This window comes from Salmo salar, chromosome 09 (genome assembly GCF_965601325.2).
Source record: "Salmo salar chromosome 09, fSalSal1, whole genome shotgun sequence".
NCBI lineage: Eukaryota > Metazoa > Chordata > Actinopteri > Salmoniformes > Salmonidae > Salmo > Salmo salar.
Window position 1 is genome coordinate 54,625,001 of NC_138299.1, and position 20,239 is coordinate 54,645,239.

Sequence of the window (20,239 nt, forward strand, 5' to 3'; positions counted from 1 at the left end):
TCTCTCCTTCCTAGTCGTTCTGTAACCAGGGATCTATCTCTCTCTCTCTCTCTCTCTCTCTCTCCTTCCTAGTCGTTCTGTAACCAGGGATCTCTCTCTCTCTCTCTCTCTCTCTCTCTCTCCTTCCTAGTCGTTCTGTAACCAGGGATCTCTCTCTCTCTCTCTCTCTCTCTCTCTCCTTCCTAGTCGTTCTGTAACCAGGGATCTATCTCTCTCTCTCTCTCTCTCTCCTTCCTAGTCGTTCTGTAACCAGGGATCTCTCTCTCTCTCTCTCTCTCTCTCTCTCCTTCCTAGTCGTTCTGTAACCAGGGATCTCTCTCTCTCTCTCTCTCTCTCTCTCTCTCCTTCCTAGTCGTTCTGTAACCAGGGATCTATCTCTCTCTCTCTCTCTCTCCTTCCTAGTCGTTCTGTAACCAGGGATCTATCTCTCTCTCTCTCTCTCTCCTTCCTAGTCGTTCTGTAACCAGGGATCTCTCTCTCTCTCTCTCTCTCTCTCTCTCTCTCTCTCCTTCCTAGTCGTTCTGTAACCAGGGATCTATCTCTCTCTCTCTCTCCTTCCCAGTCGTTCTGTAACCACACTGAGATTGAGAAGCTGCTGGACACTAGTGAGTCTGACAAGGAGTTGATTGGGGATTTCACCAAAGCCTGTGTCCTGTCCACTGTGGAGGGCAAGCACCAGGACCTGAAATACATCACTCCTGAGATGGTGAGACCACTGCTCTGACTACTGTTATATGATACAGCTTGTGTTTCTAATCACACCCTAGGATTCCCTATTTAGTGCACTACTTTTGACCAGAGCCCACGGGGTGTTTGACCAAGGCCCCCGGTCTTCTCGCCTAACAACCTCTACCTTGCCAAGCCCCTTGAGCTGATCTGACTAGTAAACACTCCTTGAACTAACTTATTTTTAACATTTTATAAGGCCTCTCGTAATATATCGTAAGGTAGTCAAATATTATGGAAGTTGTACACTCGTCAAATATTCTGGAAGTTGTACCCTGGTCAAACGTTGAGCTGGAAGTTGTCTAGGCCGTCTCACAGACTTGGTTTAAACAACATCTTACATATTCTGGATGTATAGTTTACTGCTCTAGTGTTTATTATAATTATTATTGCTTGAATAACCTTATTAACTATTTATTGATAAATTTGTCATTATTTATGCAGTGTGCGTTGCGCTGAACACTGAGAGAATTATCACTGTGAAATCATTGACGTTTTGTCCTCATCCTGTATGGGATGAGTTTGCCGACTGGAGAATGGACACAGGTCATTTTTAAATTTCGCTCTTATTTATTCGATGGCCACCGACGCTAGCTAATTAATTGATCAATCTAGCAACGAGATCATAGTTGAAATGTGTGTTAGTGAGTTCCTCCTTCCTCAGGCAGTGTATAGTCTATAGGACAAGATCTCTCTGTTTTGACCGGTTGCACATCAGAATGTCAATTATGCATTTCCTGAATGTGTTGGATGAAACATCTTACTTCTTGAATCCTCGTCTACCATCTGTTGTCCTGCATGACACTGGAAACCGTTTCTAGAGTCCTGTCACTAATGTAACTGTCCATGTAACTTCTTTTTAAATCGTATGTTATCGCACAAAATGGTTAAATTTGATGGTGATATGAATGTTTGTGCGTATGACCATGTTCTCGAAGTATTGTAGTTAGGCATCTAACCTGGGACTAACCTGTCTCTGTGTTCCTCAGATGTTGTCCGCTCTGAGCGGCCAGCTGGATCATCTATAACCTGGGACTAACCTGTCTCTCTGTTCCTCAGATGGTGTCCGCTCTGAGCGGCCAGCTGGATCATCTATAACCTGGGACTAACCTGTCTCTCTGTTCCTCAGATGGTGTCCGCTCTGAGCGGCCAGCTGGATCATCTTGTCGAGAGGATCGTGGTGATTGACTGTCGCTACCCGTATGAGTTTGAGGGGGGCCACATCAAAGGAGCCCTGAACCTCCACCAGGAGGAGCAGGTCGAGGAGTACCTCTTACGTACCCCCATCGCCCCCCTCTCCCCTGACCGCAGGGTCCTCCTCGTCTTCCACTGTGAGTTCTCCTCAGAGCGAGGGCCCAGGATGTGTCGTTTTGTACGCGAGAGGGACAGGACGATGAACGAGTACCCTAACCTGCATTACCCAGAAATCTACATTCTCAAGGGAGGCTACAAAGAGTTCTTCCCTCACTTCTGGGTAAAACACAATCATACTTTTTTTTAAAAACATTTTGATGGCCTTATCACTAATAATCAAAAGTGAATTCGTTGACATTAATATTTTTTCGGGTTCTGTGTTATTTCTTAAACAAGCCGTTCAGTTTTGTTACTACGGTTGACATTTTATTTAATCGTGATGCATTAATGGAGAATCCTTTTTAAGTGTGAATCTAATCTATTGGAGAGTGGTTGTAACGTGTGTGTAGATGCAGTGTGGTAGTGGTTGTTACTGCTCTCTCTCTGTGTAGATGCAGTGTGAGCCCCAGGGGTACCGGCCCATGCACCACCAGGACTTTAAAGAGGACCTGAGGAAGTTCAGACTGAAGAGCAGGACCTGGGCCGGGGAGCGCAGCAAGAGAGACCTGTACAGCAGACTGAAGAAGCTGTAGCCCCCCCCTGTGACCCCTGCTGCCTCCCCCTGTGACCCCTGCTGCCTCCCCCTGTAACCCCTACTGTCTCTAGCCACGAGAGTGCTGTAACACACTGTCATATCGCCACTCTTCCACTCCTGAGAGACCACTACAGCCTTCCAGTCCCCAGCCAGACCACTACAGCCTTCCAGTCCCCAGAGGACTTCTTTTGGGTGTTCCAGTTTTACCCCTGTCTTTTATTCCCCTACGTATGGCCATCCCCCTCTGTGACTGCTGAACCAAGATCTGACCACTGTGCTTAATGTGACTGCCAGACATAAACGAGGACTATAATACTGCCTCGTTTAAAATCAAGTCACTGCCAGATATAAACGAGGACTAAAATACTGCCTAGTTTAAAACCAAGTCACTGCCAGACATGACGAGGACTAAAATACTGCCTCATTTTAAAACCGTTCAACTGATGTCTCCTCACTGGACAGATGTGCTGCTCAGAATGAATGAATGAAATGTGAGTTCTGTATAATATTACATACTCTATTTTATTAAGCACTTAATTTAAAATGTTTTTTTTTTTTTTAGATGGCCGTGAGGTATTTTGTGTTCCTCCTGTGTGCGTTTTTTGTTTTAGACTTTTTGTTTTAAAAAAAAAAAAGTGAGATTCTTTTTTAGAAAGCCTCTCCCTAGGCCATAATCACACACCCCTTCGTAATGTGGAAGTGTCATTTAGTATTGTTTGTGAATTGTGAGGAACTTCTTCTAATAATAAGTATACAGTTTGTAAAGCTTTTGATATTGATAATCTAAAATTAACCCGTCCGCATCAACATCCTCGCCGCCTTTGACCCAAAAAGTACATTTTTAAAAACCTCGTTCCCTGCGTTCTCTTTTGAAGTGAAACGTTCAAATGCTGCAGGTCAGCGAGTTGTCAGAGGGTCTAAGTGTCTCTCAAATAGCACACTATTCCCTATGTAGTGCACTACTTTTGACCAGAGCCCTATGGCCAATAGGGTGCTATTTGGGATTTACCTCCATTGTTGCGCTGTTTGTCAGTCACAAAGAGCCCTTCTGTGTGAACAGGAAGTGTGTTAGTGATTGTTAATGGAAGTGTGTGTGTGTGTGTGTGTTGGATCAACATTTTTGTATTAAGGAGAGTTGCTGAATAAATCTCACTGAAACAATTTTGTCCCTTTATTTTTTTCCCCCGCTCAGATGTTTCCAATCTACATTTGCTTATTTTTAAAAGGGGATGGAAACTTCCTGAATTTAAGCTGAGCATAGAGAAGCAGTCAATCCAATACTAAACATGTGCTTGTAACGGAAACCACCTTTTCTTTTTTTTTTTTTTTTCTTTTTGGATTTTGATATCCACCTCATTTTCGACCGCTTTTAAAACCTCGGAAGCCAAAACGGGGAAAACTATGGATACAATTTCCTCCACGCTTGGAACATTTATCATAATTCATATGCGCGTCACTAGAAATCCCTGCATTAGTATGTTTCCTTCAGGCGATTTACATCGTGACGCGACCATGTTACTGGACAGCTAAAAGGCCTTTCAGGCGATTCCTGACATGACCATATTACTGGACAGCTGAAAGACCTGGATCTTGTGGGCTAAACTGCTGAGGAAACGCTCCATAACTGATGGACGCTTTCCCCAATCAGGCAGGCTACACAGCCTAACTATAAAACAGTTGTGAACAGTCACACTAGAGAAGTTTATCGTTCTGTAGTCAATCAACTGATGAACACATCCCACTGCCTTCATTAAGGTGGTAACAAGACCATGAGGTTTCTAACCCAGATTACTGGTTCAGACCGTGAGGTTTCTAACCCAGATTACTGGTTCACCCGTGAGGTTTCTAACCCAAGATACTGGTTCGGACCGTGAGGTTTCTAACCCAAGATACTGGTTCGGACCGTGAGGTTTCTAACCCAAGATACTGGTTCGGACCGTGAGGTTTCTAACCCAAGATACTGGTTCGGACCATTCAGTGCTTTCAGGGTGTGTTCATTGTCATAGTGACAACTACAAATAATACTTCAATATACACGTAGGCCTAATGATAAATAATATAGTAACTTGTATACTAAACAAAAATATAAATTCAACAATTTATGATTTTAGTGTTACATTTCATTAAGGAATTGAGTCAATTGAAATGTATAAATTAGGCCCTAATCTATGGATTTCACATGACTGGGCAGGCGTGCAGCCATGGATGGGTCTTGGAGGGGATAGGCCCACTTGCGAGCCAGGCCCAGCCAATCAGGAGTTTTTCCCCACAAAAGGGCTTTATTACAGACAGAAATACTCCTGTTTCATTAGCTGATCCCGCAGGTGAAGAAGCCGGATGTGGAGGACCTTGGCTGGCGTGGTTACACGTGGTCTGCGGTTGGAGGTACTACCAAATTCTCTAAAATGATGTTGGAGGTGGCTTATGGTAGAGAAATGAACATGCAATTTTCTGGAAACAGCTCTGGTGGACATTCCTGCAGGTAGCATGCCAATTGCACACTCCCTCAAAACTTGACACATTTGTGGTGTGTGACACAACTGCACATTTTAGTGGCCTTTTATTGTCCCCAGCACAAAGTGCACCTGTGTAATGATCTTCTCGATATGCCACACCTGTCAGGTAGATGGATTATATTGGCAAAGGGGAAATGCTCACAAACAGGGATGTAAACAAATTTGTGCACAACATGTGAGAGAAGTTTTTTTTGTGTGTATAGAACATTTCTGGGATCTTTTATTTCAGCTCATGAAACATGGGACCAACACTTTACATGTTGCGTTTTATAATTTTGTCCAGTATATATGTAACCGATGTGAAATGGCTAGTTAGTTAGCGGTGGTGCGCTCTAATAGCGTTTCAGTCGGTGACGTCACTCGCTCTGAGACTTGAAGTAGGGTTTCCCCTTGCATTGCAAGGGCCGTGGCTTTTGTGGCGCGATGGGTAACGATGCTTCGTGGGGTGTCAGTTGTTGATGTGTGCAAGGGTCCCTGGTTCGAGCCCAGGTTGGGGCGAAGAGAGGGACGGAACCTACACTGTTACATATACAATGCTCAAAAAAATAAAGGGAACACTTAAACAACACAATGTAACTCCAAGTCAATCACAATTCTGTGAAATCAAACTGTCCACTTAGGAAGCAACACTGATTGACAATACATTTCACATGCTGTTGTGCAAATGGAATAGACAACAGGTGGAAATTATAGTAAATTAGCAAGACACCCCCAATAAAGGAGTGGTTCTGCAGGTGGGGACCACAGACCACTTCTCAGTTCCTATGCTTCCTGGCTGATGTTTTGGTCACTTTTGAATGCTGGCGGTGCTTTCACTCTAGTGGTAGCATGAGACGGAGTCTACAACCCACACAAATGGCTCAGGTAGTGCAGCTCATCCAGGATGGCACATCAATGCGAGCTGTGGCAAGAAGGTTTGCTGTGTCTGTCAGCGTAGTGTCCAGAGCATGGAGGCGCTACCAGGAGACAGGCCAGTACATCAGGAGACGTGGAGGAGGCTGTAGGAGGGCAACAACCCAGCAGCAGGACCGCTACCTCCGCCTTTGTGCAAGGAGGAGCAGGAGGAGCACTGCCAGAGCCCTGCAAAATGACCTCCAGCAGGCCACAAATGTGCATGTGTCTGCTCAAACGGTCAGAAACAGACTCCATGAGGGTGGTATGAGGGCCGGACGTCCACAGGTGGGGGTTGTGCTTACAGCCCAACACCGTGCAGGACGTTTGGCATTTGCTAGAGAACACCAAGATTGGCAAATTCGCCACTGGCGCCCTGTGCTCTTCACAGATGAAAGCAGAGACGGAGACGGCGTGGAGAACGTTCTGCTGCCTGCAACATCCTCCAGCATGACCGGTTTGGCGGTGGGTCAGTCATGGTGTGGGGCGGCATTTCTTTGGGGGGCTGCACAGCCCTCCATGTGCTCGCCAGAGGTAGCCTGACTGCCATTAGGTACCGAGATGAGATCCTCAGACCCCTTGTGAGACCATATGCTGGTGCGGTTGGCCCTGGGTTCCTCCTAATGCAAGACAATGCTAGACCTCATGTGGCTGGAGTGTGTCAGCAGTTCCTGCAAGAGGAAGGCATTGATGCTATGGACTGGCCCGCCCGTTCCCCAGACCTGAATCCAATTGTGCACATCTGGGACATCATGTCTCGCTCCATCCACCAACGCCACGTTGCACCACAGACTGTCCAGGAGTTGGTGGATGCTTTAGTCCAGGTCTGGGAGGAGATCCCTCAGGAGACCATCCGCCACCTCATCAGGAGCATGCCCAGGCGTTGTAGGGAGGTCATACAGGCACGTGGAGGCCACACACACTACTGAGCCTCATTTTGACTTGTTTTAAAGACATTACATCAAAGTTGGAGCAGCCTGTAGTGTGGTTTTCCACTTTAATTTTGAGTGTGACTCCAAATCCAGACCTCCATGGGTTGATAAATTGGATTTCTATTGATTTATTTTTTGTATGATTTTGTTGTCAGCACATTCAACTATGTAAAGAAAAAAGTATTTAATAAGATTATTTATTTCATTCAGATCTAGGATGTGTTGTTTAAGTGTTCCCTTTATTTTTTTGAGCAGTATATTTAAATGTAGCAATTCAACAAACGCCAAGCCTGAAGATATTTTATAGCATGTCATGCCTTGTTTTGCAAGTGATTTCCATTTTTCTACAGGTTGATAATTCCTTTGGGTCTTCATTTCCTCTCTCTCTGTCTGTCCTGAGCAACTATTTGCAAATGCATCAGTATAACAATGTAATCACAACCAGCCAAAAGTGATCACACCAATGCACTCTCTCCTCAACTTTCCTGTAAGTTCATTTGTTCTATGCTCGAGCCCCATTTTACATTCAGCAATGAGCCTGCTTCTCATCATGAAAAGGCTATTAAAGCCTAGTAAAACATTATCAAAATAAATGTTATATAGCTTTTGTAACCTCTCGAAGATAACTGAACTAAATGACTATCGCCCCGTAGCACTCACTCCTGTCATCATGAAGTGCTTTGAGAGACTAGTCAAGGATCATAACACCTCCACATTACCTGACACCCTAGACCCACTCCAATTTGCTTACCGCCCCAATAGGTCCACAGACGACGCAATCGCCATCGCACTGCACACTGCCCTAACCCATCTGGACAAGAGGAATACCTATGTAAGAATGCTGTTCATCGACTACATCTCAGCATTCAACACCATAGTACCCTCCAAACTCATCATTAAGCTGGAGGCCCTGCATCTCAACCCCGCCCTGTGCAATTGGGTCCTGAACTTTCTGATGGGCCGCCCCCAGGTGGTGAAGGTAGTAAACAACATCTCCACTTCGCTGACCCTCAACACAGGGGCCCAACAAGGGTCCGTGCTCAGCCCCCTTCTGTACTCCATGTTCACTCATGACTGCGTGGCCATGCACGCCTCCAACTCAATCATAAAAGTTTGCAGACGACACAACAGTAGTGGGCTTGATTACCAACAACGACGAGACAGCCTACAGGGAGGAGGTGAGGGCCTTCGGAGTCAGGAAAACAACCTCTCACTCAATGTCAACAAAACAAAAGATGATTCTGGACTTCAGGAAACAGCAGAGGGAGCACCCCCCTATCCACATCGACGGGACAGTAGTGGAGAAGGTGGAAAGTTAAGTTCCTCGGTGTACACATCACGGATAAACTGAAATGGTCCACCCACACAGACAGCGCCTCTTCAACCTCAGGAGGCTGGAGAAATTTGGCGTGTCACCTAAAACCCTCACAAACAACCGCAAGGCTCTCCAGAGGGTGGTGGGGTCTGCACAACACATCACCAGGGGCAAACGACCTGCCCTCCAGGACACCTACATACAGCACCCAATGTCACAGGAAAGCCAAAAAGATCATCAAGGACAACAACCACCCGAGCCACTGCCTGTTCACCCCGCTATCATCCAGAAGGCGAGACCAGTACAGGTGCATCAAAGCTTGGACCTGAGAGAAAAACAGCTTCTATCTCAAGGCCATCAGACTGTTAAACAGCCATCACTAGCACAGAGAGGCTGCTGTCAACATACAGACTCAAATCATTGGCCACTTTAATAAATGGATCACTAGTCACTTTAATAATGTTTACACATCTTGCATTACTCATCCCATATGTATATACTGTATTTTATACCATCTACTGCATCTTGCCTATGCCGCTCATCCATATACTTATATGTACATATTCTCATTCACCCCTTTAGATGTGTGTGTATTAGGTAGTTGTTGGGGAATTGTTAGATATTACTGCACTGTCAGAACTAGAAACAAGCATTTCACTACACTCGCATTAACATCTGCTAACCATGTGTATGTTATCAATAACATTTTACATTTTAGTCATTTAGCAGACACTCTTATCCAGAGCGACTTACAGTAGTGAATGCATACATTTCATACATTTTTTTCTCCATACTGGTCCCCCATGGGAAGCGAACCCACAACCTTGGCGTTGCAAACACCATGCTCTACCAACTGAGCCACACGGACCATCTGCTAACCATGTGTATGTGATCAATAACATCTGCTAACCATGTGTATGTGATCAATAACATCTGCTAACCATGTGTATGTGACCAATAACATCTGCTAACCATGTGTATGTGACCAATAACATCTGCTAACCATGTGTATGTGACCAATAACATCTGCTAACCATGTCTATGTGACCAATAACATCTGCTAACCATGTGTATGTGACCAATAACATCTGCTAACTATGTGTATGTGACCAATAACATCTGCTAACCATGTCTATGTGACCAATAACATCTGCTAACCATGTGTATGTGACCAATAACATCTGCTAACCATGTCTATGTGACCAATAACATCTGCTAACAACGTGAGCAATAACATCTGCTAACCATGTGTATGTGATCAATAACATCTGCTAACCACTTTACCAATAACATCTGCTAACCATGTCTGTGACCAATAACATCTGCTAACCACGTGACCAATAACATCTGCTAACCATGTGTATGGACCAATAACATCTGCTAACCATGTGTATGGACCAATAACATCTGCTAACCATGTCTATGTGACCAATAACATCTGCTAACCATGTGTATGTGACCAATAACATCTGCTAACTATGTGTATGTGACCAATAACATCTGCTAACCATGTCTATGTGACCAATAACATCTGCTAACCATGTGTATGTGACCAATAACATCTGCTAACCATGTCTATGTGACCAATAACATCTGCTAACCACGTGATCAATAACATCTGCTAACCATGTGTATGTGATCAATAACATCTGCTAACCACTTTACCAATAACATCTGCTAACCATGTCTGTGACCAATAACATCTGCTAACCACGTGACCAATAACATCTGCTAACCATGTGTATGGACCAATAACATCTGCTAACCATGTGTATGGACCAATAACATCTGCTAACCATGTGTAAGTGACCAATAACATCTGCTAACCATGTGTAAGTGACCAATAACATCTGCTAACCATGTGTATGGACCAATAACATCTGCTAACCATGTGTATGTGACCAATAACATCTGCTGACCATGTGTATGTGATCAATAACATTTTGATTTGAAACGTCCTGTTTTGTTTCATGCTGAAATAACTGCATAGGCCTTCAGCCTGGCTATGCAACCAATCAGGGATCAGTTTGGGTCTATTCTGTACAGTTTTTTAAAAGGTCCAGAAAGGTACAGAAGCAGGACAACTCATATGGTGTATTTTGTCAGGATGTAGCCCGGTGTTAAAATGGGACCTACAATAAAAAGGAAAACGCGGGCTTCTCCTTTCCGACTCCCCGCCCGTTCTTAACGCTGTAGCCTGTTTTAGATTCAGCGAACCATAGCAAGCGTGGATCTGTCCTCTAGCGTGGATCTGTCCTCTAGCGTGGATCCGTCCTCTAATACGCTATTAGTAAAGAAAGAAAATGTAGTCAGTCTGGCTTTTCCTGGGACTCCACAAGATTTAAGAGGAATCGCCGGGGGGGCAGTGGAGAGGCCAAGTTATAATAGCACAACAAAACAAAGACAGATATAGCTTAAATTACAAGATGGAGCCTGTAGCCTAAGTTACAAGATGGAGCCAGTAGCCTAAGTTACAAGATGGAGCCTGTAGCCTAAATTACAAGATGGAGCCTGTAGCCTAAATTACAAGATGGAGCCAGTAGCCTAAATTACAAGATGGAGCCAGTAGCCTAAATTACAAGATGGAGCCAGTAGCCTAAATTACAAGATGGAGCCTGTAGCCTAAATTACAAGATGGAGCCTGTAGCCTAAATTACAAGATGGAGCCTACAGCCTAAATTACAAGATGGAGCCTGTAGCCTAAATTACAAGATGGAGCCTGAAGCCTAAATTACAAGATGGAGCCAGTAGCTTAAATTACAAGATGGAGCCAGTAGCTTAAATTACAAGATGGAGCCTGTAGCTTAAATTACAAGATGGAGCCTGTAGCCTAAATTACAAGACGGAGCCTGTAGCCTAAATTACAAGACGGAGCCTGTAGCCTAAATTACAAGACGGAGCCTGTAGCCTAAATGACAAGATGGAGCCTGTAGCCTAAATGACAAGATGGAGCCTGTAGCCTAAATGACAAGATGGAGCCTGTAGCCTAAATGACAAGATGGAGCCTGTAGCCTAAATGACAAGATGGAGCCTGTAGCCTAAATGACAAGATGGAGCCTGTAGCCTAAATGACAAGATGGAGCCTGTAGCCTAAATGACAAGATGGAGCCTGTAGCCTAAATTACAAGATGGAGCCTGTAGCCTAAATTACAAGATGGAGCCTGTAGCTTAAATTACAAGATGGACCCTCTAGCTTAAATTACAAGATGGACCCAGTAGCCTAAATTACAAGATGGAGCCAGTAGCCTAAATTACAAGATGGAGCCAGTAGCCTAAATTACAAGATGGAGCCAGTAGCCTAAATTACAAGATGGAGCCTGTAGCCTAAATTACAAGATGGAGCCTGTAGCCTAAATTACAAGATGGAGCCTGTAGCCTAAGTTAGAAGATGTTTCCTATAGTCTAAGTCAGAAGATGTCGCCTAAGTCAGAAGATGTCGCCTATAGCCTAAGTTAGATGTCGCCTAAGCTAGAAGATGTCGCCTATAGCCTAAGTCAGAAGATGTCGCCTAAGTTAGAAGATGTTTCCTATAGCCTAAGTCAGAAGATGTCGCCTAAGTCAGAAGATGTCGCCTAAGTCAGAAGATGTCGCCTATAGCCTAAGCTAGAAGATGTCGCCTAAGCTAGAGGATGTCGCCTAAGTCAGAAGATGTCGCCAATAGCCTAAGTTAGAAGATGTAGCCTACAGTGGCTTGCGAAAGTATTCACCCCCCTTGGCATTTTTCCTATTTTGTTGCCTTACAACCTGGAATTAAAACAGATTTTTGGGGGTTTGTATCATTTGATTTACACAACATGCCTACCACTTTGAAGATGCAAAATATTTTTTATTGTGAAACAAACAAGACAAAACAACAAGTCAATACTTTGTAGAGCCACCTTTTGTAGCAATTACAGCTGCACGGCTCTTGGGGTATGTCTCTATAAGCTTGGCACATCTAGCCACTGGGATGTTTGCCCATTCTTCAAGGCAAAACTGCTCCAGCTCCTTCAAGTTGGATGGGTTCCGCATGCCTACCAATCTTTAAGTCATACCACAGATTCTCAATTGGATTGAGGTCTGGGCTTTGACTTGGCCATTCTTATTGCAGGTTTAGTTTGGCAGAGCCTTAATGCAGGTTTAGTTTGACAGAGCCTTAATGCAGGTTTAGTTTGACAGAGCCTTAATGCAGGTTTAGTTTGACAGAGCCTTAATGCAGGTTTAGTTTGACAGAGCCTTAATGCAGGTTTAGTTTGGCAGAGCCTTAATGCAGGTTTAGTTTGACAGAGCCTTAATGCAGGTTTAGTTTGACAGAGCCTTAATGCAGGTTTAGTTTGACAGAGCCTTAATGCAGGTTGACAGAGCCTTAATGCAGAGTTAGTTTGACAGAGCCTTAATGCAGAGTTAGTTTGACAGAGCCTTAATGCAGGTTTAGTTTGACAGAGCCTTCTTCTGTAAACTGTCTCCTGTTCCCTGCTGAGGGCAGGGCCTGTGCCTTGCTGCACACAATACTGTTCCTGCTTTTCAAATCCTCCCGGAGGATTGGTTCATCGGCTCCAGCATGCGCACGCATGTGCACACACAGACACACATTCCTGTCCTCTGAGTGGATCCATAAGGGAATGTCAGAATGGGAGCCTGACGTTGGCAAGAGGTCAGTAGAGTGGTGAGAGAGAGAGAGGAGTGGAGAGAGAGGAGTGGTGTGAGAGAGAGAGGAGTGGTGTGAGAGAGAGAGGAGTGGTGTGAGAGAGAGAGGGGTGGTGTGAGAGAGAGAGGAGTGGTGTGAGAGAGGAGTGGTGTGAGAGAGGAGTGGTGAGAGAGAGAGGAGTGGTGAGAGAGGTATGAGAGAGAGAGGTGTGAGAGCGAGAGGAGTGGTGAGAGAGAGAGAGAGGAGTGGTGAGAGAGAGAGGAGTGGTGAGGAGTGAGGTGGGTGGAGTGAGGAGTGGTGTGAGAGAGGAGTGGTGTGAGAGAGGAGTGGTGAGAGCGAGAGGAGTGGTGAGAGCGAGAGGAGTGGTGAGAGCGAGAGGTGAGAGAGAGAGGAGTGGTGAGAGAGAGAGGAGTGGTGAGAGAGAGAGAGAGAGGTGAGAGAGAGTGGAGAGAGAGGAGTAGTGTGAGAGAGAGGAGTGGTGTGTGAGAGAGAGAGGTGAGAGAGAGAGGTGGAGAGAGAGAGGTGTGAGAGAGAGAGGAGTGGTGTGAGAGAGGAGTGGTGTGAGAGAGAGGTGTGAGAGAGAGTGGAGTGAGAGGTGTGGTGTGAGAGAGAGGAGTGGTGTGAGAGAGAGGAGTGGTGTGAGAGAGAGGAGTGGTGTGTGTGAGAGAGAGAGAGAGAGAGAGAGAGAGGTGTGAGAGAGAGAGGAGTGGTGTGAGAGAGAGAGGAGTGGTGTGACAGAGAGAGGAGTGGTGTGAGAGAGAGAGGTGTGAGAGAGAGAGGAGTGGTGTGAGAGAGAGAGAGGTGAGAGAGAGGAGTGGTGTGAGAGAGAGAGAGAGGTGTGAGAGAGAGGAGTGGTGTGAGAGAGCGAGAGAGAGGTGTGAGAGAGCGAGAACCAAGGATTGATCACCCTAATAACACAAAAGTGGAAACAAATTTGACCCCAATAACTACTGTGGGATATGCGTCAACAACAACCTTGGGAAAATCCTCTACATTGGCATTGTGCATGGTGATCTTAGGCTTGTGTGCAGCTGCTCAGACACGGAAACCCATTTCATGAAGCTCTCGACGAACAGTTATTGTGCTGACGTTGCTTCCAGAGGCAGTTTGGAAGTCTGTAGTGAGTGTTGCAACCGAGGACAGATGATTTTTACACGCTATGTGCTTCAGCACTCGCCTGTCCCATTCTGTGAGCTTGTGTGGCCTACCACTTCGCGGCTGAGCCGTTGTTGCTCCTAGACGTTTCAACCTGAATCACAATAACAGCACTTCACAATAACAGCACTGTAGGGCAGAAATTTGACAAACTGACTTGTTGGAAAGGTGGCATCCTATGACGGTGCCACGTTGAAAGTCACTGAGCTCTTCAGTAAGGGCCATTCAACTACCAATGTTTGTCTATGGAGATTGCATGGCTGTGTGCTCGATTTTTATACACCTGTCAGCAACGGGTGTGGCTGAAATAGCCGAATCCACTATTTTGAAGGGGTGTCCACATACACAATATATACATGTGTATGAGGACACCCCTTCAAACTGGAGTCATGTTTGGCCATGCAGTCGTGGGTGAACAGGGAGTACAGAAGGGGACTGAGCACGCACCCCTGAGGGGTCCCTGTGTTGCGGATCAGCGTGGCAGATGTGCTGTTGCCTACCCTCACCACCTGGGGGCGGCCTGTCAGGAAGTCCAGGATCCAGTGGCAGAGGGAGGTGTTTAGTCCCAGAGTCCTGAGCTTCATGGACACTATGGTGTTGAACGCTGAGCTGTAGTCAATGAATAGCATTCTCACATAGGTGTTCCTTTTGTCCAGGTGGGAAAGGCCAGTGTGGAGTGCAAGAGAGATTCCGTCATTTATGGGTCTGTTTGGACTGTATGCAAATTGAGGTAGGTCCAGTGTGTCTGGGATCATGGTGTTGATGTGAGCCGTTCCCAGCCTTTCAAAGCACTTCATGGTTACAGATGTGAGTGTAACGGAGCGATAGTAATTTAGACAGGTTACCTTGGCATATAGCTATTACAGACTGATTCAGGTTGAAAATGTCAGTGAAGACACTGCACCCCAGCACTGCCTGTTCACCGGCCCCCAGCACTGCCGCTGCCCCTAGTACTGCCTGTTCACCGGCCCCCAGCAACTGCCTCTGCCCCCAGTACTGCCTGTTCACCAGCCCCCAGCAACTGCCTCTGTCCCCAGTACTGCCTGTTCACCGGCCCCCAGAAACTGTCTCTGCCCCCAGTACTGCCTGTTCACCGGCCCCCAGCAACTGTCCCTGCCCCCAGTACTGCCTGTTCACTGGCCCCCAGAAACGGTCTCTGCCCCCAGTACTGCCTGTTCACTGGCCCCCAGAAACTGTCTCTGCCCCCAGTACTGACAGGTCATCGGTCCGCAGCCCATCTCCCTTACTGAGCTGCAGTGCAGAATTTGAAACAATCTCCCTGCAGGATCTGGGAAACTCTATCCTGGGCCCAGCTCCAAGATCTACTCCACTGGCTTGCTCCTCAGCGATGCCACAGAGCAGCAGCAGTAGTAGCAGGGCTGTGAGAAGAAGGGAGACCTAAAGACGTATGAAAACATACATGTAGCTGTAACTCAACAGCTGTCCGCCCCTGGAGTAAAAGAAGCGTGAAAAGACAGCTGTCTTCGTGTGTTTCTGAGCTGAGATGTTTTCAGTCAAGCATTTTGCCATGATGTGTTGAAGCTGTTACTCATAAAAAGGGAATTTTAATCATGAATACATAGAAAACTTTTAGAAAGAGGAGGAAGGGAAGCGCTACTAAGGTACACAATAATACATTTTGGTAGACAGAAGGTGCTCTTTGGTAAAAGGGGTAAATTGGTCATCAGAAAGAAAGGAGGACCAAGGCATCTTCATATAACTAATTAAAATGCCTTTATTTGTATGAACATGTTCAAATAGAAACAAGGTTTTAAAACAAATCCGACGCGTTTCGGCTGCATAGCCTTGGTCCTCCTTTCTTTTTGATGACATAGAAAACTTTGCTCCATGTACAATAGATGAACGTGTTCATTAGAAAAGGGATCGCATGTGGATGGTATGGATAACGATGGATATTAGTCATCCTAGTGAATCATTTAAATTCAAAATGTAATCCACTCCGGATCAGCTAAACGTTTGGAAAATAAATAAATAAATAAATAAATATAACCCCAACACAAATTTTATTCATTATAATTACTAGGATCTGAGACAGGGGGGTTGGTGAGACACTGTGGCCCCGTCCAACGTCAACCCTGGAAAGGGCCAGACAGAAAGGAGCTTAGCCAACCACTCTGAAGCAGCGATTGTGTGGCTAGCAGAGGCAGAAGTGTGCTGAGCTGATCTGAGAGAAAACCAGTGGCTCCCCAGTGGCGCAGCGGCTTAAGACACTGCATCTCAGTGTTTGAGGCGTCACTACAGACACCATGGTTCGATTCCAGGCTGTATCACAACCGGCCGTGATTGGGAGTTCCATAGAGCGGCGCACAATTGTCCCGGGTTTGGCCAGTGTAGGCCGTCATTGTAAATAAGAATTTGTTCTTTAACTAACTTGCCTAGTTAAATAAAGGTTAAAAAAATACAACATTATTTGAATGAGAATTCTGTCCACTTTGACAATTCAAAAATAATTAATTATTCTTTATGCTGATTCACACAGTGAAACATAATATGGAATGTAACACAGTTGGTAGAGCATGGTGTTTGCAACGCCTGGGTTGTGGGTTCGATTCCCATGGGGGACCAGTACGGAGAAAAAAATGTATGAAATGTATGCATTCACTACTGTAAGTCGCTCTGGATAAGAGCGTCTGCTAAATGACTAAAATGTAAATACAGTGGATGTGGTGATTTCTAATAATAAAATTACTACAGATAGCTAGCTCTATAACATTATTTTCCTAAACATGTTTATCTGATATTATAGCTAGCTAGTTGATTTTGTTCTAGCTAGCTCACATCAAAGCAGGCTTTTGTCCTTCTCGCTGGTCTGCAGATTATATGATCATAATGTTGTGGCTGTAACATTTAACGGGACACTAGAACACACAACAACTAGCTGTAGCACATAGACATTTTCAGGAAAAGCAGGCTTTAGTATAGCAAGCCAATAAAAATGAATATCATTGCATTAGCTTCAACATCTAGCTAGCTTATCTCGCCTGGGTGCTGCAGCAGCAGCCAGATGAAGCTACTGCATCTAATCTTCTTTCTCGTCCCCGCTTGTCTTGATTTTACAGGGAGCTAGCCTGTTCACCTCAAAACATTATTAGCAAGCTAGCTAACGTTAGCCATACTTGAGCAGAGATCTCAGCTTGCTAACTAGCCCAAGCCAACTAACTACACACCAAATATACACAGAGCAAAAACAATTATTTTTTACTACTGTTAGTCTCAACAACAAAAAATAACAAGTACATAGCTAGACATATCGCTCTGATACACAACGTCAGAACCACTAGATACAGGCAAGACAAAAGGCTCTAATGCTAGCTAGATAACTAGCCATACTGTAATGCCAATAGAAAAGCATCAGTATTGTTAGCGGTTATGCTATGTGGAAACACTTGTTTAATTCTTCCCTTCATCTTCCTCACCAACACCCTTTATGTAGCTTTTAAATTCTGTGAATATCATTTAGCTAGCTAGTTATTAATTTTGTCACATTTGATCGATATTTAGCACAATAGAAAGCTAGCTTCCAAATCGGAAGAAAAAGCCCTGTCCACCTGAACTGGTGTTTTTCTGTGCTGCCTGTTTACATTTTTGGCACAGGTAACTCACAACAAAATTTTGCCAAAACTCTGAGCACAAAGATTCGACATCTGCAAGTGTAGCTTTGATTCACAGAAGAAGATTCACCAGTCGCAAGTTTGGTAAATGAGTTGATTTCATTCTCAAATGTAGTTGCATGGTTTGCAAATCTTATTGAATTTATTCACATATCAACTTACACTGTTTGCAAGTGTTGTTATATTTATTCACAGAATGCGCTTGCAAGTTGCATTTATTCACAAAATAAGTTACATGTTTACAACTTCAAAACTCAGTATACCGTTACAACTCATCTTTTACCATGTGCAAATCATACTTTACATGCTTGTATAATTAAGCCATTATTCTACCTCCATACATCTGCCTGTAGCTGACTACCAAGAGTCAATGCAGTGTTTTTACTTTACCTAGTTAGCACAACAGCTAGCTAGCTAGCGAATCATGTATACCATTTATGAATGGTGAAGCTAGCCCTCACTTGTTTATTTGGATCCCCAATAGCTTTTACAGAAGCTATTCCTGGGGTCCACAAAAAAACAAAAAAAACATGACAACTAACAAAACATTTGATAGACAAGGACAGTCACACAAATTAAAAAATACAATGATATACAAAACAATACAACTAAAAAAATAAATGAAGCCAGTCAATCAGACAGCTGCTGAGAGACAGAATTATGTACAGCCTACATGGGCTAAAAATATAAATATATTATAATATAAAAATACTGTAGTTATTGTACCTTCCACTTTATGAGCAGGCAAGACTGAAGAGGTCACACTTAAAACCTACAAACCACGTGACATGAGCAGTCAAAGCAGAGAGTTATTAAACGGGCGGCAGGGTAGCCTAGTGGTTAGAGCGTTGGACTAGTAACCAGCAGGTAGCCTAGTGGTTAGAGCGTTGGAGTAGTAACCAGCAGGTAGCCTAATGGTTAGAGTGTTGAACTAGTAACCAGCAGGTAGCCTAGTGGTTAGAGCGTTGGACTAGTAACCAGCAGGTAGCCTAGTGGTTAGAGTGTTGGACTAGTAACCAGCAGGTAGCCTAGTGGTTGGAGTGTTGGACTAGTAACCAGCAGGTAGCCTAGTGGTTAGAGTGTTGGACCAGTAACCAGCAGGTAGCCTAGTGGTTAGAGTGTAGGAGCGGCAGGTAGCCTAGTGGTTAGAGTGTAGGGGAGGCAGGTAGCCTAGTGGTTAGAGTGTAGGGGAGGCAGGTAGCCTAGTGGTTAGAGTGTAGGGGTGACAGGTAGCCTAGTGGTTAGAGTGGAGGGGAGGCAGGTAGCCTAGTGGTTAGAGTGTAGGGGCGGCAGGTAGCCTAGTGGTTAGAGTGTAGGGGAGGCAGGTAGCCTAGTGGTTAGAGTGTAGGGGTGGCAGGTAGCCTAGCGGTTAGAGTGTAGGGGCGGCAGGTAGCCTAGTGGTTAGAGTGTTGGACTAGTAACCAGCAGGTAGCCTAGTGGTTAGAGCGTTGGACTAGTAACCAGCAGGTAGCCTAGTGGTTAGAGTGTTGGACTAGTAACTGAAAGGTTGCAAGATTGAATCCCTGAGCTGACAAGATAAAAATCTGTCGTTCTGCCCCCTCAACAAGGCAGTTAACCCACTGTTCCTAGGCCGTCATTGAAAATAAGAATTTGTTCTTAACTGACTTTCTTGGTTAAATAAACATTGGGGTTAGTTGAGACACCTTTTTTTCAATTGAATCATAAACAAAATTAATAATTTGACCAAATATTTAGGAAGAGGTCATAATTTCATGGAGTCTGTGAAGGAAGAAACCACATGGGAAAAGTGGTTAGCAAGTTAAGTCCCCAAATTTTTTTTCTTCATCAAGTCAAATTAATTTGTGTTAAGAGGTTTCGTGATGCTTGTATCTAAACCAAAGTAGATCGTTTTATGATTGTTCTATACATCACTTATGGTTTCTATAAGCTTCAATATGAAGTTGTAAACCTAGCATGAAAGTGCATCCTTGTAGCTGTGTGGGCTAATATAGCCTTGGGGTAAGTTGAGCCAATGGCAATGAGGTAAATAGAGCCAATGGCCATGAGGTAAATAGAGCCAATGTAAGAGTTTTCATCCCAGGCGTAATGCAAGGCATTATCACTGGGATATGAGGTAACACCAAGGCCTTGCCTATGTAAAAAATTATTACAAATATATATATATATATTTGTAAGTACAAAGTATATGTTAGGTGTTAAAGGCCTTATCTGAGAACATTGAATATAGTTTGCATCTCTGTTTGCATAAGAATTTAGGCATGTAGTAGGTAGAATTTAGGCCTGTTGTAGGTAGAATTTAGGCCTGTTGTAGGTAGAATTTAGGCCTGTTGTAGATAGAATTTAGACATGTTGTAGGTAGGATTTAGGCATGTAGTAGGCCCTAACTGAAAAGGATAATACATAGTCTATAATATAATTCATAAATAATCTAGTTTTTTTTCTGAGTAAAACCCTAAAGTAAAATACAGTGGTGCAAAGTACTAAGTAAAAATATCTGTGCTTTACTTTACTATTTATAGTTTTGACAGCTTTAACTTCACGACATTCCTAAAGAAAATTATGTATTTTTTACTCC

The 20,239-nt window shown here is 44.4% G+C and overlaps 1 protein-coding gene across 1 annotated transcript in view; it reads left to right on the forward strand.

Annotated features, from left to right (window-relative positions):
• cdc25b (cell division cycle 25B) overlaps nucleotides 1-3,775 on the forward strand; it is a 19,779-nt gene extending 16,004 nt beyond the window's left edge. The window contains exons 8-10 of the mRNA XM_014211630.3: nucleotides 563-706; nucleotides 1,856-2,200; nucleotides 2,472-3,775. Of these exons, the coding sequence (XP_014067105.3) occupies nucleotides 563-706; nucleotides 1,856-2,200; nucleotides 2,472-2,612 (630 nt within the window). The 3' untranslated portion in view covers nucleotides 2,613-3,775. The remainder of the gene's footprint in view (nucleotides 1-562; nucleotides 707-1,855; nucleotides 2,201-2,471) is intronic.
• Nucleotides 3,776-20,239: the final 16,464 nt, after the last annotated feature.